The sequence below is a fragment of the Cygnus atratus genome, chromosome 12 (genome assembly GCF_013377495.2).
Source record: "Cygnus atratus isolate AKBS03 ecotype Queensland, Australia chromosome 12, CAtr_DNAZoo_HiC_assembly, whole genome shotgun sequence".
Classification (NCBI taxonomy): domain Eukaryota; kingdom Metazoa; phylum Chordata; class Aves; order Anseriformes; family Anatidae; genus Cygnus; species Cygnus atratus.
Genome location: NC_066373.1, coordinates 1,209,800 through 1,228,943, shown reverse-complemented (window position 1 = coordinate 1,228,943; position 19,144 = coordinate 1,209,800). Strand labels below are relative to the sequence as shown.

At 69.6% G+C, this 19,144-nt stretch overlaps 3 protein-coding genes across 3 annotated transcripts; 2 read left to right on the top strand and 1 right to left on the bottom strand.

Annotated features, from left to right (window-relative positions):
* Positions 1 to 31: 31 nt before the first annotated feature.
* Positions 32 to 3,475, bottom strand: LOC118257836 (cadherin-1-like). Its single transcript, XM_035566223.1, has 12 exons — positions 3,437 to 3,475; positions 3,179 to 3,322; positions 2,886 to 3,041; positions 2,667 to 2,811; positions 2,372 to 2,547; positions 2,143 to 2,271; positions 1,862 to 2,047; positions 1,529 to 1,773; positions 1,280 to 1,422; positions 948 to 1,172; positions 481 to 704; positions 32 to 232 (listed from the first exon to the last, which is right to left on the bottom strand). Exons 1-12 carry the CDS (start codon positions 3,473 to 3,475, stop codon positions 32 to 34), a joined length of 2,013 nt encoding a protein of 670 aa, XP_035422116.1.
* A 714-nt stretch (positions 3,476 to 4,189) lies between these two features.
* LOC118257860 (B-cadherin) lies at positions 4,190 to 9,786 on the top strand. The gene is made up of 16 exons (XM_035566257.1): positions 4,190 to 4,306; positions 5,848 to 5,863; positions 6,052 to 6,197; positions 6,293 to 6,403; positions 6,632 to 6,787; positions 6,862 to 7,006; positions 7,158 to 7,333; positions 7,420 to 7,548; positions 7,621 to 7,806; positions 7,883 to 8,127; positions 8,203 to 8,345; positions 8,549 to 8,773; positions 8,859 to 9,077; positions 9,155 to 9,285; positions 9,357 to 9,500; positions 9,574 to 9,786. The coding sequence occupies exons 1-16, from the start codon at positions 4,190 to 4,192 to the stop codon at positions 9,784 to 9,786; spliced, it is 2,502 nt and encodes an 833-aa protein (XP_035422150.1).
* Positions 9,787 to 10,893: 1,107 nt separating this feature from the next.
* On the top strand, positions 10,894 to 19,091 carry CDH1 (cadherin 1). The gene is made up of 16 exons (XM_035566256.1): positions 10,894 to 10,953; positions 11,034 to 11,148; positions 14,909 to 15,135; positions 15,251 to 15,382; positions 15,508 to 15,663; positions 15,738 to 15,882; positions 16,002 to 16,177; positions 16,278 to 16,406; positions 16,502 to 16,687; positions 16,776 to 17,020; positions 17,127 to 17,269; positions 17,377 to 17,601; positions 17,845 to 18,066; positions 18,143 to 18,273; positions 18,533 to 18,676; positions 18,879 to 19,091. The coding sequence occupies exons 1-16, from the start codon at positions 10,894 to 10,896 to the stop codon at positions 19,089 to 19,091; spliced, it is 2,649 nt and encodes an 882-aa protein (XP_035422149.1).
* Positions 19,092 to 19,144: the final 53 nt, after the last annotated feature.

The following is a 19,144-nucleotide window of genomic DNA, read 5'->3' as shown; positions in this document are numbered from 1 at the left end:
ACGTGGAGGCTGCGAGGAGCAGTCAGCAGGATCACCGCGGGCAAGCCGTGCTCGTCCGACCTGCCTGCCTCCCGGGGGGCAGCCGCCTGCGGGACGGAGCCCGGCTCCCCTCCTGCACCACTGGGAGGGCCCGGCGCCTCATCTGCGTGCTGATAACAGTGGTGGCGGTGGCTTGGAGCCCGTGTCCGTCCCTGTGAGCAGCCTGCATCTTCAGGGGCTCTTTGGGGACCACCTGCAGCGAGAGGCTGCTTTGCACCACGGTGCCCAAGCGGGCGGTGAGAGCCAGGGGGAGCGCAGAGGCTGAGCGCCTGGGGCAGGGGGGCCGTGCCCAGGACAAGGCTCATCTGCACCTCCAGCCCTGCTGTGGCCATGGGGATCACCCAGGTGAGGGGGGACAGGGACGGTCACCTCGATGTGGGGGGTGAGGGGGAGAGGGGAAATCGACTCCCTGGAGCAGGATTGAGTAGGGGAGACAGGTACCATGGTGAAGCTGAAGACGGGAGCGTTGTCGATGGTATCCCTGATCTCGATGATGGCCGTGGCAGTGAACGCTCCCTGCTGACAGTTTTTGGCTGCCCCTTCGCACTCGCACACCTGGGCTTTGACTTGTGTCACCTGCGCCTTGCCCTGGCTGTCCGTCAGCCTCAGGAAGATGCTGTACTCCCCCGGCTCCAGCTCCTTATGCAGTTTCAGGACCAGCGAGTCTTGTGCGGGAGAGAGAGGGCTTGGGGTCAAGGTGGGTCCCAGCTCCCACATTTGGGGACACCCTCAGCACCCGCAGGGCTTTGCCACGTGGCAGTACCCCATCACGGGGACCGGTAGGAGCTCCAGTGCCAGTGGCATTCAGGGTGGCTCAGAGAGATCCGGCTAGGATGTGGCCCTTGCTCAGTGTCCCCCCACTGCCTGCGCCACAGGCGGGTGGCTGGGACGGACCCCACGGCACCTACCTTGGCCGGACACCTTGACGGTCCAGTTGGTGCTGGAGCCGTGCTCCAGCGCTGCCTCGAAGGGGTACGTGTTTGGGGGCAGGTCCTTGTCGACGATGGTCAGCGTCTGCTCCTCAGGCTGCCGGCTGCAGATGTCGAAGATCCGGGGCTCCGGCGTGGGCCCGTTGTCGTTCACATCCTGGAGGTGCAGCAGCAGCGTCCCCGTGCCAGTTGCGTCCGGCACCCCTGCAGAGCTGGCTGTTAGCGAGGTGCCTGGAACCCGTCCCCGTGCCCTGCGCGGCCACCCTGCGGCCCCGCAGCCCCCGGCTCCCTGCAGCGCGGCGCGTCCTCACCGTTGTCCACGGCCAGGACGATGGCCTTGTAGGTGCTGTTGATGGCGTGCACCGACTCCCGGTCCAGCGGCTGGACGGCCGTGACGATGCCGTTCTCGGGGTGGATGGCCAGCCACCCCGCGGGGTCGCTGCCCATGCGGTACCTGGGCAAGCGAGGGTCAGCAGGGGGGCTCCATGCCCACTCTGGCCCGTGCGGCCAGGTGGGAAGGGGCACGCAGCCCTCGCGCCCCCACCGCCACCCCCACTCACGTGATTTTGTTCCTCTGATCCTTGTCGGGGTCCTGGGCTGTGTAGGATGTGACCTCGTGCCCCACCGGCAGGTCCTCCGACACCTCCACCCTCTTGACAGGGGGCACGAAGACGGGGGGCTCGTTCACATCCCTGACGAGCACCAGGACGCTGGCCGAGGAGAGCCTGAGGGACACGGAGAGGGGGACTTTGTTCTCCACCGTCACCACGAGGTCGTAGCGGCTCCTGGTCTCGTAGTCCAGGCCCTGGAGGTCGGCAGAGAAGAGCTGGGCTGGAACCAGCGCCGGCGGGGACGCGGCCTGCACGGGGCAGCCCCGCAGCGCCACGACCCACCTTGGCGGTTCTCAGGATGCCGTCGTTGGTGTTGGGGTCGGTGGCGATGCTGAAGGCGCCGTCCTGGTCTCCACTCTTGATGCGGTAGACGGCTTGCCAGGCCGGGGAGCCCGGCATGTCCTGGTCCGTCACGTGCAGCCTGGCCACCTCCAGCCCCACCTCGTTCTCGTCCACCGTCCCCTCGTACTGTGAGAGGGGGCACAGGGGCGGTCACCTCACGTGGGGGCCGGGGGAGTGGGGAAGCGACTTGCGGGAGCCGGCTCGGGTGGGGGAGACGGTACCATGTTGGGGTTGAAGACGGGAATGTTGTCGTTGGCATCCGTGACCTCGATGACGGCCGTGGCGGTGGTGGACAGCCCCTTGCCCTCCTGGTCCGTGGCCTGGACGATCAGCGTGTAGTTGGGGGTGGTCTGCAAGCAGAGAGCACCGCGGTCAGAGGCGCCCCGCTCCCCACAGCCGGTCCCTCCGTGGGGCGCGGGTGCCGGGACGCAGCGCCCTCCAGGCGCCCACCTCCCGGTCCAGCCCCGTGCTGAGGACGCTGATGACGCCCTTCTGGGGGTCGATGGTGAACATCTGGTGGTGCGGGCGCGGCGGCTCCTGGCTGACGATGGAGTAGCTGATGATGCCGTTGTCCACCTTCACCGTGTCGTCCGCGTCCGTGGCGCTCACGGTCATCACGGAGGTGCCTGGCGCGGGGACGAGCCGGGGAAATGTCACTCACGGGACGAGCCCCGCGGGTGCTGCCGTCAGCCCGGCGCAGCTCCGGCCCAGGGCTCTGCGGCCCCCCTGCCCCAGCCCCACGCACCCGGCTTCGCGTTCTCCTCGATGTAGCCGACGAAGACCTGCTTGGTGAAGACGGGCTTGTTGTCGTTCTGGTCTGTCACCGTGATGATGATCTCCATCGGGTCCTCCACGGGCTGCCCGTTGGCCGACACTGCATGGGAGAAGAGCTGCGAGGGCACCGTCAGTGGCACGGCCCCCTTGGGACCCCCCAGGTCTCCCCCCACCCCGGCCCCCCACTCACGACGTATTTCCCGATCTCCTCGCGGTCCAGCGGCTGCGTCACCTCCAGCCACCCCGTCTCACGCTCGATGGTGAAGACGCCCACGGGGGGGCTGTCCACCCCCTGCCCCGTGATGCTGTAGAAAACCTTGGTCTCCTTGTCCTTGCTGGATTTGATCTGGCGGCGAGACGGGGGGCTGTTAGAGGGGGCCTGGCGCTCCGCAGAGGTACCCGTGTCCCCCCCGGGGCTGCTCAGCCCGGCCACAGGGCACGGCGCTGGCTCAGCCCTCGTCCCCGCACCGTGGGGCTGCGTACCTGCACCAGCTTCATGGGGAAGGGCCCCCGGTGGTTCTCGAGGCAGCTGATGGGGGGGATGACCCAGTCCCTCTTCTGCCTTCGGAGGTCGGGGCCGGACTTGGGGAAGGCCACAACATCTGCCTGGGTGCTGAGCACCGCGTCCTGAGGGATGGAAAGCAGCGGGAGGGCAGCAGGGCTGTGCTGTGTGGGTTTCCTCTCCCCTCCTCGTGGCCCCTCACCGATGCGCAGCAGCCCCCGGCCCCCAGAGCACCCTACCTGCAGGAGGAGGAGGAGGAGGAGGGCGCAGGGTGACATGGCTCCGGCCACTCTGGGTGCTCCGAGCACTGACCAGGGCCAGGTCCCTGCCCTTGGACTGTGACCCTGGCAAAGTTCCCGGCAAAGCCCACGTGGGTGCCAGCGCAGGGGGTGCCAGCCCCCGGCCCCACTGCCACCCCCGGCCCCACAGGCTGCCTGGGGAGGATCGGGGCGCGGGGCCGTGCAGGCGGGTGCTGTTCCATGCCCGGGGGGTGCCCAGCCCCCGGCAGCCCCCGTTGGGACGGCGGCTCCGTGCTGCGCCTCACCTCTCAGCCCCCTGGAGCGGGGGGGCCCCGGCTCTCCACCTCCCACCGCCGGGCACCGGGCACCGGCTGCCGCTGCCCCAACCGGGTGCGCGAGGAGAGCCCGGGGGGGGGCGCACGGAGGTGCCGGGTGCTGCCTGCGGGGCCGCCCGGAGGTACCGGGGGAACGGCAGCGGTGAAACGGAGGCACCGGGAGGGGCGCGGCGGAACCGGGGAGGACCTGGGGAGGGCCGGGGAGGTACGGAGGCACCGGGAGGGGCGGACGGGGGGACCAGGGACGGCTCGGCGGGGGGGGGCGGGTGCGGGGCGGAACCGGGCGGGGCGGGGCGGGACCGGACCGGGCGGGGCGGGGCGGGGCGGGAGGGGCCGGTCGGTACCTGCGCGGCCGCGGCCTCACCTGGAGCCGCGCGGAGCAGCGGGCGGGGGCGCGGCGCTCGGTAGCGGCGGGGCCATGCGGGGGTCGCGCTCCGGGCTCTGCCCGCTCCTCCTGCTCCTGCTCCTACCGGCTGCCGCCGCCCCGGCCCGGCCGTGCGCTCCCCCGGGGCCAGGTAAGCGGCGCCGTCGGGGCGCGGGGAGCATCACCGGGGCGGCGGTGGGGGCTGGGGCTCGGGGCGCCGCCACGCCGGGCGGCATCGGGGCGGCGGGGGCAGGCAGGTTGCTCCGGGCCGGGCTGGGGGCGGCGGAGAGCCCCCCCCTTGCTGCGGTGCTCGGCCCGGTTCTCCCCTCTCGCCCCTCAACTTGGGGGCCCGGCGCTAGCCGCGGTGCGGAGCTGGCTGGTGCCCCCCGGGGTGCGGGGCTGGGGCAGCGCTGCGGGGCTGCTGCCCCCCCCGCTGCCCCCCCCCCCCCCCCCACCGGGCCGTGGGCTCGCTCGTTTGCTCGCTGGCCGTGCCCCCGGCATCGCGGGGCTGCCCCCTTCTAGGCTGTGGGCTGGTTGTGGCCCCCCCTCCCCGGGCCGGGGGGGGCTCTGGCGGTGCCGCTCGGGCCCCGTCGGCTGATGCCGGCGCCTCCGGTCGGTGGAGAGCGGCTGGGAGCCGCCGGGCAGGGCGGGACCCCGCGGGTCGGTGCCAGGCGCCGGGCTGCCGCTGGGACCGGCCGCCCCGAGGCCCCCTTCTCCGGTACGGGCGAGGGGCTCGGGGGCACGGCGGGGCGGCAGGAGCCGGCTCCCGGTGTCGGCTCCCGGTGCCGGCGGGGCTGCCCGCCGTGTTTACTCGTCGGCATCCCCGGGGAACGGGGCTGCTCGGGAACCGCGGCCGCAGGCAGCGCTCCCCTAATGGCTGCGGAGCGCTGAAAGCTCTCGCCCTGAGAGCTCTCGCCGTGCCAGCCCTGACCTCAGCCCGCCCGGCTGCCGAGCGCCGTGGGCAGCTCCTGCCAGGCCGGGGCTGGGGGCAGGGGCTGTGGGGCCGGCCGGGGAGCTGCAGCCCCTCCGTGGGAGCCCGTGGCCGGGAGCCCACCTGGGCTCGGCTCCATCACCGGGCCCCATGGAGGCGGGCAGGGTGCCCAGGCGCTGTGTGGTGCCGAGGAACACCGGGGGCATGACGGGGGGGAGTCTGGTGCTGGAGCGGGGCTGTGGACCCCGGCCCCACGGCCAGAGCTGGCTCCTTGTGCCCTGGCGTGGCTGTGGCCCTCGTGGCGTGGCCGTGGCCATTCCAGCCCCAGCACCATCCCCGATCACCAGCCAGCGCTGCCCTGGAGGGGCTGCCAGGGCTGCCCTCCAGGTACCAGCTCTGCCCCAGAGTGGGGTCGAGGGGACCCCCCGGGGACCTGCTCCCCCAGCCCAGGACCTGCTACGCCCGCGGGGCATAGCTCTCCTCACCCTGCTTCTATCTCTCGCCCTGCTCCTGGCAGCCTCTCGGCCAGTGTGGCCGGAGCAGGCTTAGTGCTGCTAATCCCCTAATCCTGAGGTGGTGCTGGGGCTGGGCCCGGCATGGTGCGAGGGCGCAGCCTGGCTTTGGGTGCAGGGCCCTGCTGCAGTGCGGGTCCCAGCCTGGGGCCGGGGGGGGGGGGGGGGGGCCGGGAGCAGGCGGTGACACACGGGGGTGGGAGGCGCGGGGCAGGGCCCTGCGTGCCCAGGAATTTCCCCGTCATCTCCGAAACAAAGCCAAAGCCGAGCTCCTGCCCGCCCCCAGTGCCGGGAACCACTCCGGCCTCCCCCTCCTGATCCTAATCCCCAGGGCTCAGCTGGGCTGGCCTGGCCGGGAGCTCCCAGGGCCACGCAGGGGGCATGTGGGGCTTGGGGACAGGCCCCAGCATGGCTGGGGTGGGGGCAGCAGGTTGGGTCCCCTCCCCAGCTGCCCTGACCCCTGTCCTTCACAGCAGCCTTTGGGGATGGCACGATGCAGCATGAGGATGAGGAGCCCCATGCAGGAGTGGTGGCACCGAGGCACCCTGGGTGGCTGCCTGTGACACCCCAGGACGCCACCAGCCAGCCGGTCCCTGTGCGGAGCTGGGGCTCCCTGCAGGTAACGCTCCCGAGCAGCCCCCCCCAGGCAAACACCCCTGTCCCCCAGACCTTCCCCACGTGGCTGCTCCCTCACCCCGCTCTCTTTCCCACCAGGAGGTCCCTGATGTCCCCGGGGCTCTGAGGAGGCAGAAGAGGGACTGGGTGATCCCTCCCATCAAGGTCCCTGAAAATGAGAGGGGCCCGTTCCCCAAAAAGCTGGTTCAGGTATGGAGGGGGCCCGGAGGCATGGGTGGGTGCCCTGGGGTAGGGTGATGTTCTAGCTGCGCCCATCACCATTGCGTCTGGGCAGGCATCTGGAGCTGGGCATGGATGTGTGCGCCGAGGGCTGCAGAGGTGCTGGCCACGGGCGTGGGTCCCGCACCCAGGACAGGGTGCGGTGCCGCGGGGGGGCTGCCGAGCCCCAGCACTGAGCACTACTGCGCACCCTACCAGATCAAATCCAACCGGGACCGGGAGGCGAAGATCTTCTACAGCATTACGGGGCAGGGGGCGGACACCCCCCCCGAGGGCATCTTCACTATCGAGAAAGAGACGGGCTGGATGAAGGTGACGCAGCCGCTGGACCGGGAGCACATGGACAAGTACCACGTAGGTGCCAGCTGGGGGACGGGACGCTGGGGCAGGCGCTTTGCCAGCTCTCTGCTCACCCCTCTGCCCCGCAGCTCTTCTCCCACGCCGTGTCCGAGAACGGCAAGCCCGTGGAGGAGCCGATGGAGATCATAGTGACGGTGACGGACCAGAACGACAACAAGCCCCAGTTCACGCAGGAGGTGTTCAGGGGCTCTGTGCCTGAGGGTGCTTTGCCAGGTAGGGCCGGTGCCACGGTGGTTTGGGTGTGGCGTGGCCCCATGGGGAAACTCTGCCTCCTGCTGGATGCGACCTTGGAGAGCCCCAGGACTGTCCCTCTTGGGGACATGGGTGCTCTGTCCCTCCCTCACATGGATGCCCCATCCCACAGGCACCTCGGTGATGCAGGTGAACGCCACGGATGCAGATGATGCTGTGGAAACCTACAACGGTGTCCTTGCCTACTCCATCCTCAGCCAGGAGCCACGGGAGCCCCATCCCCACATGTTCACCGTCAACAGGGCCACCGGCACCCTCAGCGTCATTGCCAGCGGCCTCGACCGCGAGGTGGGACCTGCGGCACCGTGGGGGTGGCGCTGGCACCGAGCAGGCTGCGGGGTGCTGACGGGTGTCTGTCTGTCTGCCCCCCGCAGCGCGTGCGGGAGTACACGCTGACTGTGCAGGCGGCCGACCTGGATGGCGAGGGGCTGACCACAACAGCACTGGCCGTGATTGAGATCACAGATGTGAACGACAACGCCCCCGAGTTTGACCCCAAAACGGTAATGTGGCTGTTGGGCAGGCAGGGTGGGCCAGGCACGGTGAGCTCGGTGCTGACGGTCCCCAATGCACAGTACGAGGTGGCCGTGCCGGAGAACGAGGCCGGGCTGGAGGTGGCCCGGCTGCTCACCACGGACCTGGATGAGCCCCAGACGCCGGCGTGGCGCGCCGTCTACTCCATCGTGCGCGGCAACGAGGGCAGCGCCTTCGCCATCACCACTGACCCTGCCAGCAACGAGGGCGTCCTGCGGACGGCCAAGGTGCGTGTCCCACGCTCGTCCCTGCGGTGCGGCCACCTGCCCTGCGTGGTGCTGCCCGTCCCGTCCCCTCCTGCAGGCTCTGGACTACGAGGCCAAGCGGCAGTTTGTGCTCCACGTGGCCGTGGCGAACGAGGCCCCCTTCGCCGTCAAGCTGCCGACGGCCACAGCCACGGTGACGGTCAGCGTGGAGGATGTGAATGAGGCACCCGCCTTTGACCCCCCAGTGCGGCTTGCCCAGGTGGCGGAGGACGCGCCGCTGGGGCAGCCCCTCGCCTCCTACACGGCCCAGGACCCCGACAGAGCCCAGCGGCAGCGCATCAAGTGAGCGGGGCTGGGGTTGGGGCTGGGGGGGTCCTGCTGCCGTGTCCCCGTGGGACCAACCCCTCTGTCCCGCAGGTACGTGGTGGGCAGCGACCCTGCGGGCTGGCTGGCCGTGCACCCGGAGAACGGGCTAATCACGGCGCGGGACCACCTGGACCGCGAGTCACCCTTCGCCAAGAACAGCACCTACATGGCCGTGCTGCTGGCCGTGGATGATGGTGAGGCGCGGTGGCCATGAAAGGAGCCCTTGTTCCTGCTGGGTGCTGCCCCACATGAGGGACACGTGCTCCTGGTGTCACGGGGGTGCCGCATCCCGTCTCGCTCCCTTGGGTAGGGAGCGGTGCCCGCATGGTCCGGTCCTTGGGGCTGGGAGGGAGACCCTGCTCTCGGGGTCCCCCGCCAGCCCTGCTCCTCTCGGCAGGTTCTCCCCCTGCCACGGGCACTGGCACCCTGCTCCTCACCCTGCTGGACGTGAATGACCACGGCCCTGAGCCTGAGCCCCGCAACATCGTTGTCTGCAACCGCAGCCCCGTGCCCCAGGTCCTCACCGTCATCGACAGGGACCTGCCCCCCAACACGGGTCCCTTCCGTGCCGAGCTGAGCCACGGCTCGGGGGACAGCTGGGCGGTGGAGGTTGGTGACACAGGTAATGCAGGGGCTTGGCACGATGGCTGCCTTAGCTGCCGTGGGGGTAGGCGCCCCAGGTCACCCACGTCACTCATCTCACGCAGGTGACACCGTCACCTTGCGGCTGACGGAGCCGCTGGAGCAGGAGGAGTACAGCGTCTACCTGCGGCTCTTCGACCGCCAGGGCAAGGACCAGGTCACCGTCATCAAGGCGCAAGTGTGCGACTGCCAGGGGCGGGTGGAGAGCTGCGCCTACGAGCCGCAGACGGCCACCGGCGTGCCCATCATCCTCGCTGTCCTGGGCGCCTTCCTGGCTTTTCTGAGTGAGTGGGGGGGGAAGGGGCTGCACCCCACCTGTGGGTGCAGGGGTCCCCCCACTGATGCCGCTCCTCTCCCGCAGTCATCCTGCTGCTGCTGCTGCTCTTTGTGAGGAGGAGAAAGGTGGTGAAGGAGCCGCTGCTGCTGCCTGAGGACGACACGCGGGACAATGTCTTCTACTACGGGGAGGAGGGTGGGGGCGAGGAGGACCAGGTGGGTGCCGGGGACGGGGGGGGTCCCTGTGCCACCGTGGGCTGGCCTGACCCCACGCTGTCCCCACGCAGGACTATGACCTGAGCCAGCTGCACCGCGGCCTGGATGCCCGCCCCGAGGTGATCCGCAACGACGTGGCCCCCCCGCTGATGGCGGCCCCCCAGTACCGGCCTCGTCCTGCCAACCCCGAGGACATCGGCACCTTCATCGACGAGGTGAGCCCCTTCCCCTGCTGCAGGGCCCTGGGGCAGCTCCAGCCCCTGCTGAGCTCGTCCTCTGCCCCCCCAGAACCTGAAGGCGGCTGACACAGACCCCACGGCCCCCCCCTACGACTCCCTGCTGGTGTTCGACTACGAAGGCAGCGGTTCGGAGGCCGTCTCGCTCAGCTCCCTCAACTCCTCCGACTCCGACCAGGACCAGGACTACGACTACCTCAACGAATGGGGAAACCGCTTCAAGAAGCTGGCGGAGCTCTACGGCGGCGGGGAGGACGATGAGTAGGGCCCCCCCTGGCCCCCCGTGCTGCTGCTCCTGCTGCCAAAAGCGTTCCCCTGCCTGTGCCTTGGGGCCGGCGCTGCCCCCTCCCTCCCGCACTCCCTGTGATGCCTTCTGCGTCCGCTGAAGTGGCCTCAGCTTCCTCCTGTGTATTTTTTAATGAAATAAATGTAGTGTGATGATACAGACGGGCTAAGCTGGGTTATGTAGAAGTTTTAATAAAGGATGTGGATTTCTTTTTTAGATCCTCATGTCTCTGTGTAGTTCTGTGGCCCTGGAGAAGTGCCGGGGGGGCCTGCTCTCCTCCTGCCTCCCCAAGCAGTGCTTGGCTGGGGACCTGCAGCATCACCACGGGGGTCTTTGAACCCCCCCCAGGCAGTGGGGTCTCTCCCTAGAGCTGTCCCTGTCCCCATGGGGGGGGGACTAAGTGGATCATAGGAAAGCAGCTGATGGTGCTGGGAGGGCATGGGTCCAGCCTAAGGGTGCCCCACTTCCCCCCTACATCCCCACGCACACTGTGCTGGCATCCTTGGGCAGGGCTGGTCCCTGAGCTCCCCATCCCCAGCGGCCCCCCCCCCGCCGCCCACAATTAGCAATAAGCGCTAACAGCGCTGCAGTAACCTGGGGCAGTGGGTGCCGGGGGGGGTGCTACCCGCTTCCCGGCTGCGGGGGCTCAGCCCCCGACCCTGCTCCTGGGGTCAGCGCTAGGTGCTTGCCGCGGGGCAGGAGGCGGAGGTGGCACGGGGGGGCCCGGTGGGGTTCCCCCCGCCAGCCTGCACCGCCTGCCCCGCTGCTTGGGGGTGCCGGGGGGTCCCCGGGGGGCTGCTTGCCCGGGCTGCCCACCGGAGCCACCCCCGCGAAGCTCCCACGGGCGCCCAGGGGGCTCCGGGACCGGAGGGTGCCGGTGGCGGGGCCGCTCCCCGGGGACCTGGGGGACGGACCGGGGGGGGCCGGGGCTGGACCGGGAGGGGGGGGGCCGCCTCCCGGCGGGGCGGGGCGGGGCGGGGCGGGGTCGCAGCACCTGCGGGCGGTGCCGCTCTCACCTGCGGCTCGGCGGCGGCAGCGCTCGGCAGCTCCGTCCCGTCCCGCACCGTCCAGCACCGGCACCGAGCCATGGGGCGGCAGCGGGGCTCCCTGGCCCCCCTCTGCTTCCCCCTGCTGCTGCTGCTCCAGGTGAGGGCTGCGGGACGGGACGGGACGGGGCGGGAGGGGACAGGGTGGCGGTGGCCACGCTGACACCTCTCTCCGGGCAGGTGGGCGGCCGGCGGTGCGACGAGGCAGCCCCCTGCCAGCCCGGCTTCGCCGCAGAGACCTTCACCTTCACCGTGCCCCGGGACAGCGTGGCGGCAGGAGGGGTGCTGGGACGAGGTAGGGTCCTACGGGGGCGGCGGGGGCCCATGGGTACAGGAGCTGCAGCCCCACAGCTCGCTGTGGCACGGGGCTGCGCTCGTGGGGACGGGTGGCTGCGTGCCACTGCGGGTGGTGAGGGGGTTGTGGAGGCGTGGGGATGGGTTTGGTGTGGGGCACCAAGGGTGGCAACGGGGATGGCGGTGTGCCCGTGGGGACGGGCTCGGTGCGAGGCAAGGTGGCAAACGAGGGACAAAGCCGTGGCTGCGTGGGGCCGGGGCCAGCAATGGCGACGGGCACGGTGCACCGCGAGGAGCTGGGGCGGTGCAGGTGTCGGTGCCGGCAGCACCGGGGCGAGGGCGTGCGGGGGCAGCGGGTGCCTCTCCCGGCAGCACCGGCGCGGGCGGCGCTGACTCAGGCGGCGCAGACCTGTTGGGGCCGGCAGGCCTGGGCGTGGGGCGCGGAGCCCGGCCTCGAGCGGCCGCCGAGCCGACCGCCCCGCGTGGCCTCCCCACGGGCTGGCGGTGCCTCTGCGTGCCGGCACCAAGCACCCGGCCCGATGCAGAGCCATGCACGGGTGGAGGCGGTTCTTGAGGTGCAGGAAGGGGTGGCCATGAAATTGGGGTGCTGAGGACCTGCTGCTGCTTTGGGGTGTCTGTGTCCCCACCACGCTCTTCCTCTCCCAGCACCGAGGTCCTGCTGGCCCCTGGCACTGCGGGGGGCGGCTCGGCCGCCATTTGCTCGGGTCAGTGGCTGGCAGCGGTGCCGGAGTGGGCCGAGGGGCGCTGAGCACTGCAGCGGGGCCCCCGTGCTCTCAGTTTCAGGCTGAGTTTCACCTGCACTGGCAGTATCGGTGCAGGGAGCTGGACCCTGCACTGCACTGAACGCATTCCATACATGTTTGCTTTCTGGTTGATCATTAACGAATCTGCTCAGCACCAGCAGGCTGTGTCTGCTGGGGCTGTGCCTGATAGCAGGGTGACGGGCAGTTGCGTGGCCCTCCGCACCCCCGGGATGCGCAGGGCTGGTTTCTGCAGCGGGGCCAGCTGGAAATCCCCTGCGTCCCAGTTCAGGGCCTGGGAAAGAGGAGGCGCGTGGGGGGAAGGAAGTGGACGGGTGCCTGTGTCAGCCCATGCGTGCCGGCGCCAGCGTGGTGATGCCTGGCTGTGCCATGGCAATGCCCAGCCGCACAGGGGGACGCTCAGCAGAGGCAGGATGCTGCCCTCTGTGCCACACAGTGCTTCAAAGACCTCAGCCGGGCTGCGGTGCGGCAGGCTGACGAGCTGGCCTGTAATTAAGCTGATGAGTCGAGCGCTGTGTTTTGCCTCAGACAGGTCTGGATAGGCCCCGCGTGGCGCTGGGGCGGCAGGAGCCGGCGTGGGGCCCTGCTCACCGAGCGCTCCAGGGGCTGGGCCGGCTGCTGCTGCGGCTCCGAGCCTCCCGACGGCGGTGCTTCCGCCCTGGCCCACTGATGAAAAAGCTCGGTGGAGGAAGGAGCAATTTCCTCTGCGTTAATGCGGGCAGTAGGAGCTGCCCAGCGCCTCGGTTTCCGGTGGGTGCTGGGGCTGCGGCTGTCCCACGCCCCGAGGGAAGGATGGCAGCACCTGCCTGGCGTCCCTGGGCTGGGACCAGGACCCTGGGGCCGTGCTCAGCCTCGTGTGCTGCTTTGCACATGGGCGAGGGGTCCCTGGGCAGGGCACGGGGTGGCAGAACCCCCGGGAGGGAGCCTCAGGGAGCCCCTGGCTCTGTGAGACGCGGGCGTACGTCCCCATTTGGGGGGGGATGTGGGTCTCCAGCGGGGGCGGATGTTCCCCAACTACGCAGCTCCTGAATCAGCCCCGGGTGGGAGAAACCTCGAGACTCTGAAGTCACGGCGAAACTCAGTGACGTCAGGGGGTGCGCCTGGGCGGGACGTGCGGCTCACGGCGCCTTCGCCCGGGCTGCCCAGAGCTGACGTTTGTCCCCCCTCCGCTGCTGGCTTCTGCCCCAGTGCAGCCACCGCGCTTGCGCAACTGTGTGGGGACACGGGGTGGTGGCACCCGCTAGTCCTGGGGTGGTGGCACTTGGCTGGGCCCGTGACTCACCCTGTGCCCAGCCCTGGCGAGACACTTTCCTGTGTCACAGCGGGATGTGGGGTGGCTTGGGGGCTGGCAGGCACCGTGGTCCCCAGGTCCCAATCCTGGGGGTGCGGGGTGTTCCCCCCCCCGCCCCGGCCGGCAGTCAGTAATTCGGTGATTTTGGCCCCGTGGGTAGTGGCAGGTGGGGGTCCAGGAAGGCGTGGAGCATCCTGCAGTGCAGGAGCCCCCCAAACCTGCCCCCAGCCCCACCGCCTCCCCCTGCCCCACGCCTTGCTGAGGCCCCATGGCTGCATGCCCCCGGGGAGGACGGGGCAGGGAGGGGTTGGCTTTCAAGTGCTGAGCTGGAAAAACAGGTTGAGCACAGCGATGGGGAGCGGGCGCTGAGCATGGCGTGCTCCCCATGCTCCCTGCGCTCCCTGCGCTCCCTGCGTGCAGCCGGTGCGGGGCTGGGTGCTGAGCGCGGTGCTCGCTGCACCCGGCCGGCTCCGTGCCAGGTCCCGGGTGCCCGCGGGGGCCATGGCACCTCCCTGCTGCGAGCCCCCGGTGCGGGAGCGCCCGGCCTGCCCCGGCGTGTCCCTGCACAGCCGGCCTCACCGGCTGCCCCGGCCTGGCTGCGGGACCCACCTGGGGGCCGGGCCGGGCTGGCATCGCACCCGCTGGGTCGGGGGCACGGTGGCAGCCCCCAGCCCAGCTCTGCTATCGCCTTCCACCCACCATCACCTCTGAATTGTTGGGCTGCACGTGGGCCGATGTGCTGAGGGATGGTGGAAAGGGCCCGGCAGTAACGGCTGCCCTGGGAGCACCCAGCTCCGTGCTTCCCACCCCGGGCACGATGCCGTCCCACGGCAGCGCCCCGGCACGCCAAGTGCCTCCTGCCCGAGCCACGGTCGTGCCTCATGCTGGGGCTGGAAGTGGCTATGCCGGTGGGGGGACCCAGCCTGGGTGCTGCTGGCTCAAACAAAACATCCCCCAGACAAAGGAGCGTTTGTTCAGGGAGCTCCCGGCTGCGCGGCCCCGCTCATGTGATGCCTGCTGATCGCTGCCGTGCTGCGCGCTGTCCCCCCCCTCGGGCTGTCCTTGTCTCCAGCATGCCAGTCCCAGCCGTGACCAGTGCCAGACCAGTGTGGCCAGCGTGAGGGCTCGTACCATGGCCCCAGCAGTGTGCCAGGCTGGTGACACCAGGATGCCATCTCCCTGGTCTGTCCCCAAGGAGCCCCTGCTACCCCGCACCCCTGGGTGCACCAAGGGTGGCACCTTCCCCATCACGCAGGTTGATGCCCTTGTCCTGCAGCGGGTCACAAGCCTGCTGCAGATGCGTAGCCCTGGTCCCTGGCCATGCAGGAGGCTCGGTGACCCCCACGGGTCCCCAAGCACCGGTGCACTGTCACCCCCCTGCCTGCAGTGCAGGATCCTGCGCTGGCAGCCCCTGGGATCCAGCCCTGGCGGTTACTGGGGTGGCTGGGTGCCAGCGCAGGTGAGCTGGACACACCGGCCTTGTTTTTATTTGAAAAGCACCCGGCGCAGCAGCACCCTCTGCCCGCTGGCACAGCCGCGATAATGCGCCACGTGCAGGGGTGTGCCATGGGGACGTTGTGCTGCAGGGACACACCACGCGGGGGGATGTGCCCCGTGGCAGGGATGTGCCGTGTGTGGGGTGTGCCAGGCACGGTGCCACCCAGCCCACCCGCTCTCCCTGTCCCCAGTGAGGTTCTCAGGCTGCGGCGGGCGGTCGCAGGCCGTGTACGTCCCAGACGACACACGCTTCGAGGTGGACGAGGATGGCATCATCCAGACGAAACAGCCACTGCAGCTCCACGGGCGGAAGATCCACTTCAGCGTCTCTGCCCTGGATGCCACGGGCAAGAGGCACTCGGCCTGGGTGACTGTGGAAAAGCGCAGGTGGCGGCAACATCACCGCCACAGCTACCAGGTGAAGTGTTGTCCCCGTGCCTGTGGTCACCACAGCCCCTCCGTGGGGTGGGCAGTGGGTGCCTCTGGCCGCCTTGCGCTCTGGTGGGCACCAGGACAAATTGCTGTTCCTGCAGGACGGGGTGCCCTACATGCTCACTTTCCCTGAGTCCGGCCCCGGCCTCCGAAGGCAGAAGAGGGACTGGGTCATCCCCCCCATCAGCTGCCTCGAGAACCACCGGGGGCCCTTCCCCATGAAGCTGGTGCAGGTACGCAGCCCCACGGTGCGGGGACGAGGGCTGAGCCAGCGCCGTGCCCTGTGGCCGGGCTGAGCAGCCCCGGGGGGGACGCGGAGTGCCAGGCCCCCTCTAACAGCCCCCCGCCTCGCCGCCAGATCAAATCCAACAAGGACAAGGAGACCAAGGTTTTCTACAGCATCACGGGGCAGGGGGCGGACAGCCCCCCCGTGGGCGTCTTCACCATCGAGCGTGAGACGGGGTGGCTGGAGGTGACGCAGCCGCTGGACCGCGAGGAGATCGGGAAATATGTCGTGAGTGGGGGGCCGGGGTGGGGGGAGACCTGGGGGGTCCCAAGGGGGCCGTGCCACTGACGGTGCCCTCGCAGCTCTTCTCCCATGCAGTGTCGGCCAACGGGCAGCCCGTGGAGGACCCGATGGAGATCATCATCACGGTGACAGACCAGAACGACAACAAGCCCGTCTTCACCAAGCAGGTCTTCGTCGGCTACATCGAGGAGAACGCGAAGCCGGGTGCGTGGGGCTGGGGCAGGGGGGCCGCAGAGCCCTGGGCCGGAGCTGCGCCAGGCTGACGGCAGCACCCGCGGGGCTCGTCCCGTGAGTGACATTTCCCCGGCTCGTCCCCGCGCCAGGCACCTCCGTGATGACCGTGAACGCCACGGACGCGGACGACGCAGTGAATGTGGACAACGGCATCATCAGCTACTCCATCGTCAGCCAGGAGCCGCCGCGCCCGCACCACCAGATGTTCACCATCGACCCCCAGAAGGGCGTCATCAGCGTCCTCGGCACGGGGCTGGACCGGGAGGTGGGCGCCTGGAGGGCGCCGCGTCCCGGCACCCGCGCCCCACGGAGGGACCGGCTGTGGGGAGCGGGGCGCCTCTGACCGCGGTGCTCTCTGCTTGCAGACCACCCCCAACTACACGCTGATCGTCCAGGCCACGGACCAGGAGGGCAAGGGGCTGTCCACCACCGCCACGGCCGTCATCGAGGTCACGGATGCCAACGACAACATTCCCGTCTTCGACCCCAACATGGTACCGTCTCCCCCACCCGAGCCGGCTCCCGCAAGTCGCTTCCCCACTCCCCCGGCCCCCACGTGAGGTGACCGCCCCTGTGCCCCCTCTCACAGTACGAGGGGACGGTGGATGAGAACGAGGTGGGGCTGGAGGTGGCCAGGCTGCACGTGACGGACCAGGACATGCCGGGCTCCCCGGCCTGGCAAGCCGTCTACCGCATCAAGAGTGGAGACCAGGACGGCGCCTTCAGCATCGCCACCGACCCCAACACCAACGACGGCATCCTGAGAACCGCCAAGGTGGGTCGTGGCGCTGCGGGGCTGCCCCGTGCAGGCCGCGTCCCCGCCGGCGCTGGTTCCAGCCCAGCTCTTCTCTGCCGACCTCCAGGGCCTGGACTACGAGACCAGGAGCCGCTACGACCTCGTGGTGACTGTGGAGAACAAAGTCCCCCTCTCCGTGTCCCTCGGGCTCTCCTCGGCCAGCGTCCTGGTGCTCGTCAGGGATGTGAACGAGCCCCCCGTCTTCGTGCCCCCTGTCAAGAGGGTGGAGGTGTCGGAGGACCTGCCGGTGGGGCACGAGGTCACATCCTACACAGCCCAGGACCCCGACAAGGATCAGAGGAACAAAATCACGTGAGTGGGAGTGGCGGTGGGGGCGCGAGGGCTGCGTGCCCCTTCCCACCTGGCCGCACGGGCCAGGGTGGGCATGGAGCCCCCCTGCTGACCCTCGCTTGCCCAGGTACCGCATGGGCAGCGACCCCGCGGGGTGGCTGGCCATCCACCCCGAGAACGGCATCGTCACGGCCGTCCAGCCGCTGGACCGGGAGTCGGTGCACGCCATCAACAGCACCTACAAGGCCATCGTCCTGGCCGTGGACAACGGTGAGGACGCGCCGCGCTGCAGGGAGCCGGGGGCTGCGGGGCCGCGGGGTGGCCGCGCAGGGCACGGGGACGGGTTCCAGGCACCTCGCTAACAGCCAGCTCTGCAGGGGTGCCGGACGCAACTGGCACGGGGACGCTGCTGCTGCACCTCCAGGATGTGAACGACAACGGGCCCACGCCGGAGCCCCGGATCTTCGACATCTGCAGCCGGCAGCCTGAGGAGCAGACGCTGACCATCGTCGACAAGGACCTGCCCCCAAACACGTACCCCTTCGAGGCAGCGCTGGAGCACGGCTCCAGCACCAACTGGACCGTCAAGGTGTCCGGCCAAGGTAGGTGCCGTGGGGTCCGTCCCAGCCACCCGCCTGTGGCGCAGGCAGTGGGGGGACACTGAGCAAGGGCCACATCCTAGCCGGATCTCTCTGAGCCACCCTGAATGCCACTGGCACTGGAGCTCCTACCGGTCCCCGTGATGGGGTACTGCCACGTGGCAAAGCCCTGCGGGTGCTGAGGGTGTCCCCAAATGTGGGAGCTGGGACCCACCTTGACCCCAAGCCCTCTCTCTCCCGCACAAGACTCGCTGGTCCTGAAACTGCATAAGGAGCTGGAGCCGGGGGAGTACAGCATCTTCCTGAGGCTGACGGACAGCCAGGGCAAGGCGCAGGTGACACAAGTCAAAGCCCAGGTGTGCGAGTGTGAAGGGGCAGCCAAAAACTGTGAGCGGAGAGCATTCATCGCCAGCGGCCTGGGTGTTCCTGCAATTCTGGGCATCCTGGGGGGCATCCTGGCGCTGCTGAGTGAGTACTGTGTGGTGGGGACAGGGATGGGGCCGCTTTCACCCAGTGGTGCTGACGCCATGCCCTCTGCTCGCAGTCCTGCTGCTGCTGCTGCTGCTCTTTGTGAGGAGGAGGAAGGTGGTGAAGGAGCCACTGCTGCCGCCCGAGGACGACATGCGGGACAATGTCTACCACTACGACGAGGAGGGTGGCGGCGAGGAGGACCAGGTGGGACAGGGGTGCTGGGCCACAGTCCTGCCCATGGGGTTCCCCACAGTGGGTGGTAGCATGGCTCCCCAGGGCACTGCCATAGCCACAGTGGACAGTTGGGGTGCGCAAGGTTCCCATGGACCTGCTCGTCCCCACATCCTCCCTTGGGGGTTATCCAGTCCCCTGCAGGCCCCTGGTCCTTCCAGCACTGTCTGAGGCCATCCCTTGAGTATAGTCTTGCTGTCTCTTCATGCCCTCTGTCTCCAACCCCACACAGGACTATGACCTGAGCCAGCTGCACCGCGGCCTGGATGCCCGCCCCGAGGTGATCCGCAACGATGTGGCCCCCCCGCTGATGGCAGCCCCCCAGTACCGGCCCCGGCCCGCCAACCCCGATGAGATCGGAAACTTCATCGATGAGGTGAGCCCAGCCCCATGCATTGCCCTGGGGCAGGGGTGCGATGCACGTTGCCACGGCTCCCTCCGTCTGTGCTGGCACCGCTGGGCCGCACGCATTCCCATCCTGCGGGATTGTGGCTGGGGCAAACACAGTGCCCGCTGGCAGGGGACAGCGGAGCCCCTGGCCAGAGGCTGGGCACTGAGCTCCTCCTCTGCCTCCCCAGAACCTGAAGGCGGCTGACACAGACCCCACGGCCCCCCCCTACGACTCCCTGCTGGTGTTCGACTACGAAGGCAGCGGTTCGGAGGCCGTCTCGCTCAGCTCCCTCAACTCCTCCGACTCTGACCAGGACCAGGACTACGACTACCTCAACGAATGGGGCAACCGCTTCAAGAAGCTGGCGGAGCTCTACGGCGGCGGGGAGGATGACGACTAGGCTGCCCTGGCCCTCCTGCTGGCCCGCAGCCACACAGTGAAGGCAGCTCTTGC

Bases quoted from the DNA above. Each gene is read 5' to 3' on its own strand.
- CDH1 (XM_035566256.1), top strand. From the start codon at position 10,894: ATGGGGCGGCAGCGGGGCTCCCTGGCCCCCCTCTGCTTCCCCCTGCTG. The intron at 15,883-16,001 runs GTGCGTGGGGCT...TCCCCGCGCCAG, and splicing joins CGAGGAGAACGCGAAGCCGG to GCACCTCCGTGATGACCGTG. The intron at 18,067-18,142 runs GTGAGTACTGTG...CTCTGCTCGCAG, and splicing joins GGGCATCCTGGCGCTGCTGA to TCCTGCTGCTGCTGCTGCTG.
- LOC118257860 (XM_035566257.1), top strand. From the start codon at position 4,190: ATGCGGGGGTCGCGCTCCGGGCTCTGCCCGCTCCTCCTGCTCCTGCTC. The intron at 6,788-6,861 runs GTAGGTGCCAGC...TCTGCCCCGCAG, and splicing joins AGCACATGGACAAGTACCAC to CTCTTCTCCCACGCCGTGTC. The intron at 9,286-9,356 runs GTGGGTGCCGGG...GTCCCCACGCAG, and splicing joins GTGGGGGCGAGGAGGACCAG to GACTATGACCTGAGCCAGCT.
- LOC118257836 (XM_035566223.1), bottom strand. From the start codon at position 3,475: ATGTCACCCTGCGCCCTCCTCCTCCTCCTCCTCCTGCAG. The intron at 1,173-1,279 runs GTGAGGACGCGC...CCAGCTCTGCAG, and splicing joins CGTCCTGGCCGTGGACAACG to GGGTGCCGGACGCAACTGGC. The intron at 705-947 runs GTAGGTGCCGTG...CTCCCGCACAAG, and splicing joins CGTCAAGGTGTCCGGCCAAG to ACTCGCTGGTCCTGAAACTG.